This window comes from Aethalodelphis obliquidens, unplaced genomic scaffold, assembly GCF_003676395.1.
Source record: "Aethalodelphis obliquidens isolate GAN/ISIS:26980383/991018 unplaced genomic scaffold, ASM367639v1 scaffold6, whole genome shotgun sequence".
Taxonomy (NCBI): domain Eukaryota; kingdom Metazoa; phylum Chordata; class Mammalia; order Artiodactyla; family Delphinidae; genus Aethalodelphis; species Aethalodelphis obliquidens.
The window spans coordinates 12,196,565-12,213,499 of record NW_020837950.1 but is presented as its reverse complement, the minus strand read 5'-3'; the positions used below and the strand labels follow the sequence as shown (position 1 = coordinate 12,213,499).

The 16,935-nt window shown below is 37.2% G+C and overlaps 1 protein-coding gene across 3 annotated transcripts in view; it reads right to left on the bottom strand.

Moving 5' to 3' along the window:
* Positions 1-149: 149 nt before the first annotated feature.
* The window catches only part of UGDH (UDP-glucose 6-dehydrogenase), a 39,053-nt gene continuing 22,267 nt past the window's right edge, over positions 150-16,935 (bottom strand). For 2 of the 3 annotated variants that reach the window (XM_027103132.1, XM_027103133.1), the window contains 10 exons: positions 13,403-13,504; positions 10,649-10,849; positions 10,340-10,537; positions 9,726-9,873; positions 7,192-7,286; positions 5,588-5,718; positions 4,950-5,083; positions 4,440-4,531; positions 4,215-4,325; positions 150-1,482 (listed from right to left, as the gene is read on the bottom strand). In XM_027103132.1, coding sequence (XP_026958933.1) covers positions 1,372-1,482; positions 4,215-4,325; positions 4,440-4,531; positions 4,950-5,083; positions 5,588-5,718; positions 7,192-7,286; positions 9,726-9,873; positions 10,340-10,537; positions 10,649-10,849; positions 13,403-13,504 — 1,323 coding nt within the window. In that variant the 3' untranslated portion in view covers positions 150-1,371. The remainder of the gene's footprint in view (positions 1,483-4,214; positions 4,326-4,439; positions 4,532-4,949; positions 5,084-5,587; positions 5,719-7,191; positions 7,287-9,725; positions 9,874-10,339; positions 10,538-10,648; positions 10,850-13,402; positions 13,505-16,935) is intronic. The other variant, XM_027103134.1, reaches the window with a different exon arrangement.

Sequence of the window (16,935 nt, the reverse complement as noted above, 5' to 3'; positions counted from 1 at the left end):
CTGTTTGCTAAATTCCCTCGCTTTCTTGCATCATTTGAAAGAACAATACAATTCCGCTTTCTCAAAAAAGTAAGGAGTGTTTTCCTGTCTAATGTCATACTGTCATGACTTATTAGTTACTTGCACTAGACAAAAAATAACCCACACAGTGGCTTATGCAGAATATTTTATTTATGTATTTGATACCTCTATAGGTGTCTCTGTCCTCATCTTTGTCTCTGTATCCTTATTGAACCGCAAAATTCCTAAAGGATGAGACTGTTTAACTCAATTTGTATACGCTCAGCAGAGCACAAGCATCACATGGACATCTGACATATTTCAATAATGATAAACACAAGAGAAAATCAAATATAAGTCAAAGAGACATAAGAAAAAAAGTAGTTGAAGACACAAAATTCCCTATTTTAGGATTATGCTATACATAATTTGTAAAATCTACTTCTTTAAGTTTATATATGAGATTATATTGGTTTTATTACTTAAAGAAAAAGGGTGAAATTGCAATGAGTTACAGGAAGAAAATGCAAAGTAAAAGTAACAAATATTGGACTAAAAAAACATAGTGATCAGTGAGGAAAAACAAGAAGTGGGGTGAAACAGATTTTCATTTCACTACACTGATTTTCTCTTCATGTTAAAAAAAATACTGCCTTTTAGTCTTATTTGGATTGATTGGAAGTGGGCAGTGATGATCTTTTTGGACTAGAAAACCAACAACACAGCTCATTAAAACAAAAGGAACAAAAGAACAATAACCAAACCATACTTGTAGGGTTACTTCTAACATGGAAGCATAGGAGAAAAAAAGCTCAAAGGCCACATTCTGTCCATTGCATGCTCCTCAGTTCAGAGAGACAAGAAATGGCATGGAAAACATCTTACCCAATTAATCCAGAAAGCTCTAAACTTCCATGACACTTTTGGAAAGGTTAACAGGTTTAGCCCAATATTTAGCATAGTCATTTCATGGTTTAAAATACATACTTAAGGACAAGTAGATAAACCAATGATCAGAAAAACTGAAGCATGCCATTCCCATTACAATGTGATATTCAAGTGCTGCCTAAAGACATTTTATAAAGTAAAAAGTGTTTGAAGTTTAATTTTACAAAAATTGACACCATTAAAACCAACACAATTATTTGCTATGCATCCAATCACTGAGGTAACAATATTATAAAAATATGTAAAAAATATTCTAGTTTCATAATTACCAGATATGCTAATTCCCATACAGCTAGTATAAATTTGATTATTAAAAAAATAGTTTTGTTTCCTTAAAAGCACTTGATTCATTTACCATTTAATATCAGATAGATATTTGCTATCCTGAAGTACCAAAAAAATTACAAATAAAAACGGCAATGTCTATACTCTGGGTTTCTTGTTGGGTAGATCCTGAAGACTAAACTTTGGAATTTCACCAGAAGGTGCATAAGGAATTCTCTTTGAAGACACCTTTTTGCCAATTGTTTCAATCTAGAGGGGAAAAAAAGATTTTAGAAAGAAAATTATTAACAATTACAATACTTAAATGTAAAAACTCTGTAATGTAGTATAATAAGGGCTAAAACCTAAATGCTTTTTTTCTTTTTAAAGGCAGAAAAAGTTTCTCAAGTCGTCTGGGCTGCTATGAAAGATCTTTGGTTCCTTCCACACTGTTTATGTTTCTAGAGTCAGTCTGCATTCCCCCTTTCATATTCATAACAGGGCACACTGACTCCTGTCATTCTCGACACCAGACCCCCTTCAAACAGAATAGGGAACCACCTGCCACGATTGTTTCAGTAGCACATGTGAAAGCAATAAATAGACTGGATTCCAGTTAATTCACATTCTTTCAAACTCTATTCTAATGTCTGTTTCCCTCATTCTAAAAAAGCTTGCATAAGCTATAACAGCATAGCTTTTTAGAAGTTCAGGCTTCAGAGTCTGAAAGGCTCCAGCTGGAATCCTGACTGATAAGTGCTGTTACCTAAACCCTCAAAGGTCTTTCTTCCTCGTCGTAAATGGTGTTACCCATCTACCTCAAAGAGTTGTGGTAAGGATTCAATTAGATAAAGCACTCAGCACAGTATCAGGCATGCGAGCCAACCTTCAATAAACCAACGGTAGTCAATTTTCATTTTGCATATTACATTTAAAATTTTTCCCCTCTATCCAAAATAATCAATCTTACCTTTAAAGAAACTGCTTCTTTAATAGTCATAAGTTTATCTCCTCTCCACACAGCACAGATAAATATACTAAACAATCTTCATAAATGTCTTTTTAATTAAAAATTAATATTTAATGCTGACTCGTACCACAAAGGGCTCTGCTTTATATTCATCAATTGTCTTATTTAGTGGCTTATAAATTCCCTTTATTTAGTAATTCCAGTCTAATTGTTTTTTTAGTTCTTACTTGGAAAAGTTAAGTTTATAAGAACTCAAACTCATTTTAAATATATATACCTCTACATATCTTCTCCTTTAGATGAGTAAAACAGGAATGAGAGAAAATGTGTCTGTGCCTGCAAATAATCTTTAAAAAATAACATTGCTGAGTTTCAGTCATGACTGCGAAAAAGTCACATTACTCACTAAGGAGGAGTAGGATAAAAGGGTCCCCAGGGGGACTTCCCTGGTGGCAGAGTGGTTAAGAATCCGCCTGCCAATGTAGGGGACATGGGTTCGATCCCTGGTCCAGGAAGATCCCACATGCTGTGGAACATCTAAGCCTGTGCGCCACAACTACTGAGCCCGTATGCCACAGCTACTGAAGCCCGCATGCCTAGAGCCCGTGCTCCACAACAAGAGAAGGCACCGCAATGAGAAGCCCGCACACCGCAACAAAGGGTAGCCCCCGCTCGCCACAACTAGAGAAAGCCCACATGCAGCAACGAAGACCCAATGCAGCCATAAATAAATTAATTAATTAATTAATTTTTTTTAAAAAAAGGGTCCCCACGGTCTTTGATGGAGTGTGAACAGACAAGGATGTCATCTGATTTTTCTTGCAAGTTAATCTCTCATGAATGAGACATGGGCACTGAATTCTAAATAAGAAGGATCTTCAACAAGTCAGTGACAGGTTACGAGAACCAGATCAGATATTTTCAACAGTGGATGAAGGCTTATCAGTACCTCTCCAAGACAGCTGGTGCTGAGCAGACGCACACAGCCAGCTCTGAACACTGCTGCACTCTGCCCTGATTCAGGACTATGCTGACAGCAATCTCCCGGCAGATTTCTTTATCCTCCCAACCGCCCCCCAAGCCTCCCACTCCATTTCTGCTCTGAGGAAATGGAAAGTAGCTCCCTCTTATTAATACTGTTGGAGCCCCTGGTAGAACTGAAATGGATGCAACATAAAATGTACTGTGCAGGTTTGTTTCAGCTCTCTAAACGTTCCATAATTAACTGACAAACTCTGAATTAAAAGAGGGCCAGCGGGCTTCCCTGGTGGCGCAGTGGTTGAGAGTCCACCTGCCGATGCAGGGGACGCGGGTTCGTGCCCCGGTCTGGGAAGATCCCGCATGCCGCGGAGCGGCTGGGCCCGTGATCCATGTCCGCTGAGCCTGTGCGTCCGGAGCCTGTGCTCCACAACGGGAGAGGCCACAACAGTGAGAGGCCCGCGTACCGCAAAAAAAAAAAAAAAAAAAAAAAAAAAAAAAAAAAAAAAAAAAAAAGAGGGCCAGCACCACTGCAGCTCCCATACTTTTCATTCAGACCTCTCACAGCACCAGCACAGTGCTGAGCACCCAAGAGGCAAAGGATCCTATACCAACATGTGACAACTATATTGCATATTGCAGTTTTCAAAACATTCATAAAGGAATAAGTGACCTGGCCTCAGAGCAGGTCAGTGTGATGCAGACAGTGCAGCAGAGTAGCTTTGGAGGGTCCAGGAAAAAAAAAAAATTTTCTATGTGTATATTTTCTTATTTGATGTTTATATGAGTTAAGGCAAGGTATATCTTGGCCCCATATGATAGGCAACTGATATTATGTAAGAAAGACCAACACTGAATGACCTTTAGATCACAATTTTAAGGACGGAGTGTAGTACTTCACAAATACCACAGAACTTCCCAGAGAATTGACTGACATGTTGCCCAGAGTTATGCTATTGCTAAATGAAAAAAAATTTTAAGTTCTAAAACTCAAAGCCTTTAAAAAGGAAATGACCAAACAAATGAAACAAAACCAATCCAGGATCGTGCTTACCTGGAAGCCAATGGTTTGTAGTTCATTGTGGAGCCCATCCAGGACACGTCGTCCATCAAAGATAAAGGCTGGCTTCAGCATTTTTTTATGAATGCGTTCATAGTCCAGTTCCTGTAAAGACAGAACCAAAGAAACAAGTAGAGCATGTACGGGAACACATACTCAACCCCAAATGGTACTAGAACACCTCTAAAATTTTCCTTAATCTCACTACTGTCACCTCACCTTAAACATGTCCCATTCAGTGCAAATCACAACAGCATGGGCACCATCACATGCTTCATAGGGGTCCTTGGAAATGGTCACCAGCCGGGCCACTATAACAGCCCAACAGAAAGTTGGAATAAGAAAGGAGTGATTTGAAATTATGCATTTTAACACTAAGATTGCTGGAGGAGTTGAGGGTCTGACAGAAGTGGAATGGTCTGGTTGAAGTGTGAGTAGGGGTAATGGGGGGGGCCTGGAGTACTCCCAATTTTGCCCCAGAAGCAACACCTTGGAATCTCCGGGACTTTTTAGAATATGTTGGAAAAATCACTAGACTAACCCACAGCTGATTACTTCAAATCAAAGTTGATGAAACAATGTCTGAGAGTTTAATTTTAGAGAGATAAGGTTGAAAAGAGGGGCCTACCAATGATATAAATGATAAACACTGAACAACCAAAGGTTTCTAGAGAACGAAGTCTGGGGGCCCAAACTCAAAGTGATACATGAGACTCAAAGCCTACTTACCTTGGTCATCCTCTGAAACTCCTGGATGAGAAAGATCCACAACTATTTGTTCCCTTGGTACTTTTGGATCATATATATGGAGGTGTGCGCCTTCATCCATCAAATATTTGCTAATATATATACTAGACGACTCTCTGAAGGGAAAAAGAAATCAGTATTGCTGCACTTTTAAATGGCATATATTCTAAATTTTTTTTTTAATTATTATTTTTTTTGGCCATGCTGCATGCAGGTGGGATCCTAGTTCCCCGACCAGGGATCGAACCCACAGCCCCTGCATTGGCAGCACAGAGTCTTAACCACTGGACCGCCAGGGAAGTCCCATAAATGGCATATATTCTAATACCTAAGGGGTTTAATATACAGGTGAGATTCTATTTCTTGTGAAGATATTGATGTCCACTTTATTTTTATTCTTTATACTATATACATACATGTATTTCACACACACAACCACCATCAAAAAATCAGGATAAGGCCTTTCTCGCCTTCTGAGATGGCCCACACTCTGTCTGTGGAGTGTGTTTCTCTCTAAATATATCCACTTCTTACCTAAAAAAAAAAAAAAAAAAAAAATTCAGGATAAGATGAGGAGTTAACATTCTCAAAAAGGTTGAAATATTTCAAAGAACTGGTACCTCGTATCACCGGTGTCCTTTTTGAATGCAAACCCCAAAATAGCTATCTTCTTATCAGTCACTGTATTAAACAGACTGTCTATAATCCGGGAAGCAAACCTCCTTCTCTGGTAGTCATTCATGTCTATGACCTGAAATAACAAGGACAATTATGCAAGGATCAGTTAGAAGAGGTGCAGCCTGTACCATACACTGCTCACAGCTTTATGGTGAGTACTCTTGTATGAATACAAGCCTTATAAATTAACAGGAGACAAAGATTAACAACCTCTTTAGTAACTGCAGACTGAAAAAAGTAAAGAAAGAAAGAATTACCCACCCCCCACTCCTTATAGCCTGCCTGAAAATTTTCATTTTCATTTGGCTTAACTTTCCATGCATTGGGCTGGGATGGATGTTAAGGTGGGGAGCACAGCTAAATTTCAACCCCATTTGAGGTCCAGCCATGAGTCCACCTAAAAAAATGCACATAGCCAACTTCTCCAAACACTGTGGAAGCAATTAAACCCCAAAGTACTCCTTCATATGCTTACCCCCGACCCCTCACCAAAACTGAGTGTGAGTAGAAAATGGACAGAGAACAGTCAAACTATGTACAGAGTTATAGCTGCCTCTGGATGAACCATAACAGCACAAACATCTGGCAAAATTTTTAACTAAATGTTATGAGTAAAACATAACATAGTCTCTGATCACCTAATCTGTTACTCTCCTAAGAATTTACAAACAAGACATCATATTGGTGACCAGATGGATATAAGGAAAGACTTTTTTTTAAGGCTCTAAGCTTCTAGAAGCCGTCTCAGAGCCTGAGAGCTTGAGAAATGAGCCGAAAGTTTTCGAAAATCAAGCCTTTATGCATTTTCCCCAAAACGGACAGTAAGATAAAGCCATCATACTGGATTGAGTGAAATGAACCTAAAAGTGTACATTTCCCTAAAAATGTTAATTTCCTTCCATTCCTACTCACTGCTGAAATCTGAAAAACTGTAAACTTGGGGAAAAAATATTTGGGAAAGTTACATACACTGGCTGGTATCTTGAACAAATTACTTAACATTGCTAAGCCTCAGCTTCCTCATCTATATGTGAGGGATAATATTAACGATGAGGACTAAGATACTACATGTAAAGAGTGCCTGGCACAGAGTAAGCATGCTATAAATGTTAACTCTATTTCCAGTTTGAGAAGGGTCTCTAATTTTAGCTCTGTGAATCTCAAAGCGACAAAACAAATATCAACATATGCAAACCACTTGGAAGCATGACAATATAGGTTCTTTTGCCTTTACTTTTATCTTAGCCTTTCAAGATAGAGAAGAATTATTATTAAAAGTAATATTTCTTGCTTTACTCAGGGAGCAAATTTAGTTATTAAAATTAGAAGGAATACTGGTTTATCATAAACTTCCATCATAGATGATTACCAAAAAAGACAAATTATAAACACAGAACCCCAGCAAATAAACCTAAAATGAACATATTGAATATAATAATAATTGAGTTCCTGGAAAAAATTAATCCTATCAAAAACATCTGACAGAAAAGGGTGACATGTTTTAATTAGAAGTTAATCATAAGCTGTTGACTATAAAGATTAATACCTGCTGCCAATAACGAGCTACTTCGGGCAAATTTAGAGCCTCACAGAGATAAACCAAATTCAGAACATCCTTTTGAAAGCAACTCCCACCAAAACCTGAAGAAAGGAAAAAAAAAAAAAAGATAATATTTTCATTTAGGAACCAAACAACTAAATCATATTACAAATTTCTTTGTCATACTAATCAGAGGGCCTATGCTTGGATTTTTAATAATAAAATTTGAATGTTGGAAAATTAATGGGTTTATAACTTGTGTGAAATTTGCAAGCAACTAATCAACTCTATAAATAATTTCCTAATAATTATAAATAATCTTAAATAATCTTAAGTAATTATAAATCTCTTTCTAGCTTAAGTTTTATTGTGGCTATATTTTCTATTTTTTCCCTTCATTCAGCTGGTATCACTGCCCTGCATCTCTAACGCTAACATAGAGCTGGCAAACTTTTACAGAGCAGGTAAAAAATATTTTAGCATTTATGGGCCATACAGTCTCTGGCACAACTATTCAACTCTGCCTTTGTAGCTCAAAAGCAGTCATAGACAATATGTAACCAAATGGGCATAGTTATTTTCCAATAAAACTTATTTACAAAGACAAGCTGTGGGCCGCATTTTGGCCTGGGGGTTGTAGTTTGCCCACCCCTGTTCTATTGCAATGCAGTATACAATGAGGGTTGGCGTGGGCTTTGGAGTCAGAAACATCTAGCCACTCATTAGTTTTATGACTTTGAGCAAGTTACAAAAATTCCCCCAATCCTTAATCATCTCTAGAAATACCAACACCTATGTAAAAGGTTATAAGGATTTTTTTTTTTTTTTTTTTTGGCTGTGTTGGGTCTTCGTTGCTGCGCGTGGGCTTTCCCTAGTTGCAGCAAGCAGGGGCTACTCTTCGTTGCGGTGTGCGGGCTTCTTATTGCAGTGGCTTCTCTTGTCGCTGAGCACAGGCTCTAGGTGCACGGGCTTCAGTAGTTGCAGCATGCAGGCTCAGCAGTTGCAGCATGCAGGCCCTAGAGGGCACAGACTCAGTAGTCCTGCCGTGCAGGCACTAGGGTGTGTAGGCTTCAGTAGTTGTGGCTCACAGGCTTAGCTGCTCCATGGCATGTGGGGTCTTCCCGGACCAGGGATCAAACTTATGTCCCCTGCACTGGCAGGCGGATTCTTTTTTTTCTTTTTTTTTAAACATCTTTATTGGAGTATAATTGCTTTACAATGTTGTGTTAGTTTCTGCTGTATAACAAAGGCAGGTGGATTCTTAACCACTGAGCCACCAGGGAAGTCCCAGTTATAAGGATTAATAATTAAGATATATAAAGTTCAGAACTTGGTGCATAATACGCCTTCAGTAAATAGGAGCTATTTTTATTAAATGGCCACTAGGAGAAAATATCAAAAAGATACAAAAGGCCAGGGAAATCAGTACTGAGAAATGTCATAAAGCCCCAGAAATACAGGAAAGGCTGTCTATGGCCCAATCTGTAAAAGACTCTATTTACCTTTACATCAATCTTATTAACTTATATGCAAAAGAAACATCGTCAGTTCTTGTTAAACTCAGTAATTATGTTCTACAGATTTGCCACAAACGCTGAATTAGCAAATACTGAAGCACGGCTCCAGGTGAAATACAGCATTAGGTTCCTGTGAGCTTCTGGTCACATTTTTGCCAACTGATCAACATAATCTTGTTTTATGTGTATTTCTGTTTAAAGACACCTTATTTAAAAATATTGTTGATTCATTAACATTAAACTCACAGCCAATAGCACTATAACTCATGCCTGAATGAATGAAGCTTATCAAACCACATGTGTAAGGCACATCCTAGCTTGCTGATGCTTTGGAACACTAGACAAAACTTCAGCAATATGCTTGGGGGCCATTTTAAACAGTGAAATCACAGGAAAAAAAGCACAAAAATGCAGCACTAAATAGACCACAAAAAGAGCACATATTTGCAGTATGAGAGCTAAAACAAGAAGGTATGAGTATTGCCTTATTCAACTTCAGCTGGGAATATATGTGTTGGGTGACTCAAATTTTTTGCTGCTCGGTTCATGTCTGCAAATGACCACATGAGTATTGACGCTGGGTTACAAATACATTTTATCAAGTAGGCTAATTCACAAATATGGAATCCACAAATAATGAGGATTGACTGTAGTTCACCAAGGTCACATTTCCATAATTGTATTAGTAGGAAAAGCAAATGATAAGGAATTTTTTCCTATTTGCTTCAGTAAGGTGTTACATGATTTCCTATGTGGTCTCCCAAACTTATTCTACCTAAATGTTCTAACAAAATACTAATATATTCCTCCTAAAACATTGAACTATGTTTATCTACCAATCAGTCAGTAATTATTAAACAATATAAGTAACAGTTGCCTCACTTAGAAAGTTCCTAATAGGCTGAAGCCTACATGTATAATGGAATCATTATTTTAAGGGCATTTAAGTTAAGCAAAGGCTTCCTTAAAGTTAGAGACCTAGCTAAATGAACCTACTTTATGTACAGAAAAATTTCAACTTACCAACACTGGCTTTCAGAAACTTATTTCCAATTCTCTGGTCCATTCCAATGGCTGTTGCCACCTCTTCTATATCAGCTCCTGTTGCTTCACAGAGGGCACTTATAGAGTTAATGCTACTGATTCTCTGTGCTAGAAAAGCATTTGCTGCCTTAAAAGAAAAAAAAAGGAAGAATACGATGAGCTAAAATAAAAATTTTATATATCTGTATTATATTTCATTGAGTTGATCCAAATTACTGAGGGAGATATAAAAGTTACTGATGGGCTCAATTTGCGGAGGCAATGGGTGGGTTGGTAAGGGAAAATGTTTTAAATTAGAGAAGAAAGATGATGAAGAAAGGGTAAAAGAAGGGAAAGAGTGATTTTTTAAATTACTATTTTAATTAATTACATTAATAGTAATGTAATTACTATTTTCTTTTACATATTCCAGAATATTTTATACCCAAATATTTGATCCCCTTGTGAATATTATTTCATAATATACAAGAATATTATCTTCAAAAGCATATCTTTTTATTAATATTAAGAAAGTACCTGTGTAGCTTATCAGGGTTAACAGAAATAAGTCCTTGGCTTTAAATTTAATAGAGAGTTGAGTGCTGTGTACCAACCAGTTTAGAAAGTTCTGAAGACCAAGTATTAGTGGTGAGGATCTTTTCTCTGGGAACCCAGTGCTCATACACAGCACACAGTGCCTGCACAGCTCTCTGACCCTCTGGCGTTTCATCCCCTCCAATCAGTACTCTGTCTGGGTTCTTCAGGTCCTTGATGGCCGTTCCTTCTGCCAAGAACTCAGGGTTGGACAGCACCTAGATTCCCAACGCAAAGGAAAGTTTTAAGCTAGAATTAATTACGGACAACTTTAAAGCATCGATATCTACATAAGAAGAGCCAGATTCTAATGCTTCCTTTTTTTATACCTGTAAATTCAAGTTAGGTTTTGTGTTTGCATCAAATATTCGACGAATACTCTCTGCTGCCCGCACTGGGACTGTGCTTTTCTCAGTCACAATTTTGTACCCGTATGAGTTTTGCACAATGCGTCTAGCACAAGCTTCAATGTACTTCAGATCTGCTGCGCGGCCTTTCCCCATTCCGTAGGTCTTGGTTGGAGTGTTCACCTGATGAAAGTATACGGGATTAAGAACAGAGTATGAGATATTCACTGATTTCAAGATCTGCCCTGGACCATCAACTGACTAGTCAACTGGGAAGTTAACATCATTAGGAGCCCTGGTTTCACCCTCTATTAGTTCCATGGAAATAATATTTTATGAGAACTCATTCAGTACATTTCTGTTGAGAAGCTACTATATACGTGTCAGAATCAGGGCAGGCAGGTTCCAAGCTAAGCCTGCAGATATAAAGATGAAAGAGACTCCAAAAGGAGTTCACAGTCTGAAATGAAATGTAAGTTTTCTCTTTCTTCCTTTCTTGATGGTATGTAATATATTATCCTGGTCTTTAAAACTAAACTTTAAACTCCTTTTTAATCTCCTTTTTTATAGGCCTATATCAATAGGTTTTTTAAAATGTCTGCAGTATCATTCACAAATGCTTTCTTGGCTCATTAGAGCTAGAAATTATCTAGCGCCTTCAGGATACAGAATACTATGTGGACAAAGACTATCGTATAGAAAGAAAAATAAATCATGAGTCCAGAGTCTAGGCTTAGTTTTGGCTTAGCTGTATCATGTAAACTTGGAGAAGTGTGGCTGCCTTTGTCTCAATGACCTCATTGGAAAATGAAAATAACACACTCTCTAAAGTCTAACACACAAGCTTTATAACACTCTCGTAAAAATGAAAGTACTCTGAAAAGTCTAAAATTCTATGTAGGAATAATTTTTGAACCAGTAAGTAGCACCAAGTGTCTTCTCTTGACAAGCTTATAACTTAATGGGAAACTAAATAAAGGAATCAAGCCAAAATAAATCAAAACGTGAAGCTTGGGTTGAGGTGTAAAAAGCAGGAGGAAAAAGTGGTTTATACACATGAAACAACTTAGGAAAAGACCTAGACGTGGAAGTAAGGGTGCAGTGGAACACAGAAGGGCAAAAATGGTTAATGAGATAATGTGAAACATGCCAGAGATGGGGATGATCAGATGGCTTCCCTGGGAAAGGAGCTCTGAAGATAACGGTTGAAAACTGATTCAATGGTATAAAACTATTTCTACCTGGAATTTGCCTAAAAATAATTTGGGTAATCTGGGGTGGGAGGAAAGGGAGAGAAGTAGTAAATAAATCAAGATCAGCCATGAAAACTGTTGACAATGGGGTTCACTATATTGTTGGTTTCATTTTTTGTATGTTTGGTGTTTTCCACAATGAAAAGTACACAACAAGCACATTAAAAAAAAAAAAAAACTGATGCAGAGAATAATGGGAACTAGGTAGGAGTTATACTACAATAAATTACCCTAACAGGCACACAAAGTAATAGCTTGGAAAGATTTAAGGCAGCTCAGGCTAGATCGGCAGAGAAGCAAGTGTAAAATCAGCTATCTGTGCCAGACCACACTAAGGTGAACTCTATTGCCTTAAGAATAGATACTTAAAAAAATTTTTTTTCGTATAGAAAAGTCCCCTATTCCTATTCCAGGCTATGGTTATCCAAATGTTGGATTAAGGTAACTTCTTGATTTTCTCCAAGCATCTAGCTACTCCAAAATAATTTCTCCTTTTCTATGCCTCTACCCTAACCTCCTGCAAGCTTAAGTAGAAGATTGGGTAGATGAATCATAGAAGTGGCACCAATTTTCTCTGAAGTAATTTTTAAAAAGAGAGACTGAATTCGTAACACAGTTTTACCAAGGGTTTCATTACTACTTTTTTCTGGAGTTCCTATTTCTTCACAGTACTGCTTTTGTCTCAATACACAATCAATTCAACATCATCTCTGCTCTATGGACCCCATGGTGTTTATCTCATGGAACCCAGTCAAAGCTCACACCACTGGCTTTCCCTTTATTCCTTAAGGCTGTACAGGTCTTGAGTCATATAACACCTTAGCTCAGCCACCAATTGGTGATAACTATACCATCACACACAGAATATTTGAGTAGATAGTTACCAGGACAGCAAGAAAAAAGTTACCTTGGTTCAAATATTGAATTATCAGAGGGTATTCCCAAGCATTCATTCTACTTGTTTCATTACAAAGGTAAAACAGTTAAGCCCTATTATGAGCTGAAGGTGTCTGTGGACTAGCCTAATAACCTAACAAACATATGCCAAGTTCTAAATAATTAATTTAAAATGACTTTTGGAACATAAACTCATCTAAATAGGAGATGCCTGTAAGTTTGCAGCAAACTTTACCTGATTCTTTTTATCTCACTTCCACCACGCAGTGGAAACAAGAAATGATGAAATACATATACTATCACCATATGTGCTCACACATGCTCACATGTTACCAGCACTTCCTAATTCTAGATCTCGTATTAGAAACTTTCTCTGAACTTACTTGTTCAATGATCTGAAATGATCAGATGATTATAGAGTTTGGTGAAGTGTTGGATAAAGTTAGTGATAATCAAAATTCAATTGGACAACTCTGTACTAAGTAATGCTATGGCTTAATACCAATGGCTTTACTATTAAAATACAATGAAACTTCTATATAGACAAGAATACATAAAAACTCACACAGCAAAGGAAAATACTTACAGAAATAAATACAAGATCAGCTTCTTTAATGGCATCATCAATATTGGTAGAAAAAAATAGATTTTTTCCTCGACAGGATTCTACCACTTCTTTTAGTCCTGGCTAAAAAGAAAAAAGAAAAGAAGTTGTACATACATTTTACCAGTCATATGAGATAACCCATATGACTTACATTCATTAAGGGGAAGGTCATGTGTAATTTAAAGGTCTAGATTTGCTCTCAAATAACACCTCTGTAGAAAAATCAAAGATTATACTGGTACCGAAGGCCATCAGGTGTACATTATGTAACAAATAAAGCAAACCTGAACTTGCCACAATTAAAGCAGCAGATTAATTTAATGCATGTCATTCTTTTCCATGTTCTGGACTTCTTCATAAGAGTTAACAATTAACTCCAAGTATCAACACAATCATCAGAAAAGTCAAAAGTCTTTGTGGTTTCAAGCAAACATTTGATTTTGCATTGTCACTAGAATACAGGTTTTTACTCCCAAGAATTCAGGCCATAGAATATAGGCCATTCAGAGTGGTTGTGAAACAGTCTTTACACATAAATATATATTTTTTCTAAGTCCCATTATAAGAAACACTTCTATTAAAAAATTTGTTACTTTTCCCATACAATTTAACAGGAGATATAATTAAGAATTTTGAGCTGTACAACACCACCTAACAAGTATTCTTGCCTCCACCCCCCAAGAAAATCAGGTCTAAATCTGATAAGACCAGTCCAATCAGCAAAATCTGTTTATCTACAGGATAAACAACCTGGTTTCTTCAATAAACAAACTGAAGAGAAAAACAAAGAGAGATTAAAATACTGTGGTCTTGGGACTTCCCTGGTGGCACAGTGGATAAGACTTCACGCTCTCAATGCGGGGGGCTTGGGTTCAATCCCTGGTCAGGGAACTAGATCCCACATGCATGCCGCAACTAAAAGTTTGCATGCCGCAACTAAGGCGCCAGTGAGACACAACTAAGAAGCCCTGGAGCCACAACTATGGAGCCCACGTGCTGCAACTAAGACCCGACACGACCAAATAAATAAATTAAAAAAAAAAATTGTGGTCTTAGGGAATTTCCTGGAGGTCCAGCGGTTAGGACTCTGTGCTTCCACTGCAGGGGGCACAGGTTTGATCCCTGGTCAGGGAACTAAGATCCCACATGTTGTGCAGTGAGGCAAAAATATATATATATATATAATATATATTATATATTTTTATATATTATATATATATTATATATATGTATATAGTGATCTTAAAAGACACTTAAGTGATACAAATCTATTGCAATATATGGCTTTTACTTGGATTCTGATTCAAATAAACCATGAAGGGGAAGGACATGTTTAAGAATTCGTAAAAACCAAAGCAAAACAGACCTTTTTCTCTCCTGGGAGAGAAGGTTCAAATAATATCCAAAATATTATGGATGTATAGAAAACTATATAGCAAAGTAAAAAGTCAATTCAGGGGCATAGGTCTAGAATTATATCCAGAGGTAATTCGCTTTTCTTCATGGTTCTGTGGACTTTTAACATAAGCAATCAGAGAAAGTGTAAAATGAAAATTCAAAATTTCTATTAGTTTGGCTAAAATGTATAACAGGACCAGCAAAATATATGAACCACTGCACCATGAATATAGTGTCACTAATTATGGCAACTGGTTCCTTAGTTATTTTGACTAGGTTCTAGAAAATAAGAGTAAAAGGTTATGGAGTTGGAATTTTACAGAGAAGATTTAATTCAATCCTATATAATCTTCTAACATTTAAATTAAAGTAACCTAAAATCAGAGCAACGCAGAATTTATACTAAGTCTTAATAAGACCTCAAAATGAACAACTACATTATTCCGTTAAAATCAATGGGATATTTGTAGATATCCAAACTGGATGCAGAAGCAGTTGATAATATAGGTTCTACCTCTTATTAGATTCATTATGTAATTTTCATAACTAGTATTTAGAATTTATATGGCACTTTTTATGGAGGAAAAATCCTTTCAAAGGATAAAATTAGCTTTCATTTTACTCAGAAAAAGCAAAGCAAATTATCCATTTTGGCTTTTTAGAAGTAGTTTTTACATTGTTTTTTTAATGAACAAAGTTAACAAAAAAGCAATGACTGTTCAATAAATATGGCAACACAAAACAGAATGTTTCCATTGGTTTTTTTGTTTGTTTGGGTATTTTTGGCCACACTGTGCAGATTGTGGGACCTTAGTTCCCCAACCAGGGATTGAACCCGTGCCCTTGGCAGTGTAAGTGTGGAGTCCTAACCAGTGGACCACCAGGGAATTCCCTTCATTGTTAAATATTAAGAGTTTCTATTATGCTGTTCCCTGAGTAAAACTTTGAATATCTTATTACCATATTTCATCTGATAGTCATTACTATTTACTTCTCAGGTGGTAAAAATGACTACTTTTTTATTAACATAGTTTTGACCCATAAAATATAAGCCTATAAGACTAGAAAGAACCACAATGAACACATAAATTCATGGACCCTAAGTACATTTAGCTGGGTTTTTTCAATGTAGCCTGGTAACCTTTTTACTTGTCCTCTCATTCTGAGATTACTGCTCCAACCTCCACTACATCTTCTTCAGAGTAGCTGGCATCCCACCTTCAATTGAGATGACCAACGTTTCAGTCACTTTTATTTCCTGTTCCCACCAACAAAACAGTATCTTCATCCACCCTTGTTTACTTCCCTCCAGTCTGAGAAAAAGGCTTTCAAGGCCAATTCCTCTTCTTGTGTTTTTGATCCCATCATCTTTGCTATTCTTCTTGACTTTATTCCATCAATTAGCCCCTTTCTTCTTATACTTTTGACCTTTCCTTCTCTATGTGATTTGTCTACCTTAGTTTATTAACATGCTTGATTCTTTATCAACCATAGGAAAAAATATGTTTAAAAATCACTGCTTTTGCACTTCTCTGGTGGCACAGTGGTTAAGAAACCGCCTCCCAATGCAGGGGACACGGGTTCGAGCCCTGGTCCGGAAAGATCCCACATGCCATGGAGCAACTATGCCCATGTGCCACAACTACTGAGCCTGCGCTCTAGAGCCACAAGCCACAACTACTGAGCCTGTGCGCCTAGAGCCTGTGCTCCACAACAAGAGAAGCCACCACAATGAGAAGCCGGAGCACCGCAACGAAGACCCAACGCAACCAAAAATAAATTTAAAAAAAAAATCACTGCTTTTACCCTGTGTCCCTCTCCGGTGACCACCCCCTTTATTTCCTGCTAATTAAACCTTTTAAAAGAAGAGTCTTACTCATTTTCTACACTCTTTCACTTCAATCTCCTACCTTTTGTAATTGTTCTTGTAAAAGTTACAATGGCCCCCATAATACCGAATTTCATGAGTATGTCTCTGTTCTTATTTCTCCTGTGTTTGGCAGAATTGACAGCTTACTCATTCATTCAGCAAATATTGATATTTGTTGAGCACTTACTAAGTACTGGTCACTGTGTTCATCACTCATAATCAAAACATATACATCTTTATGGAG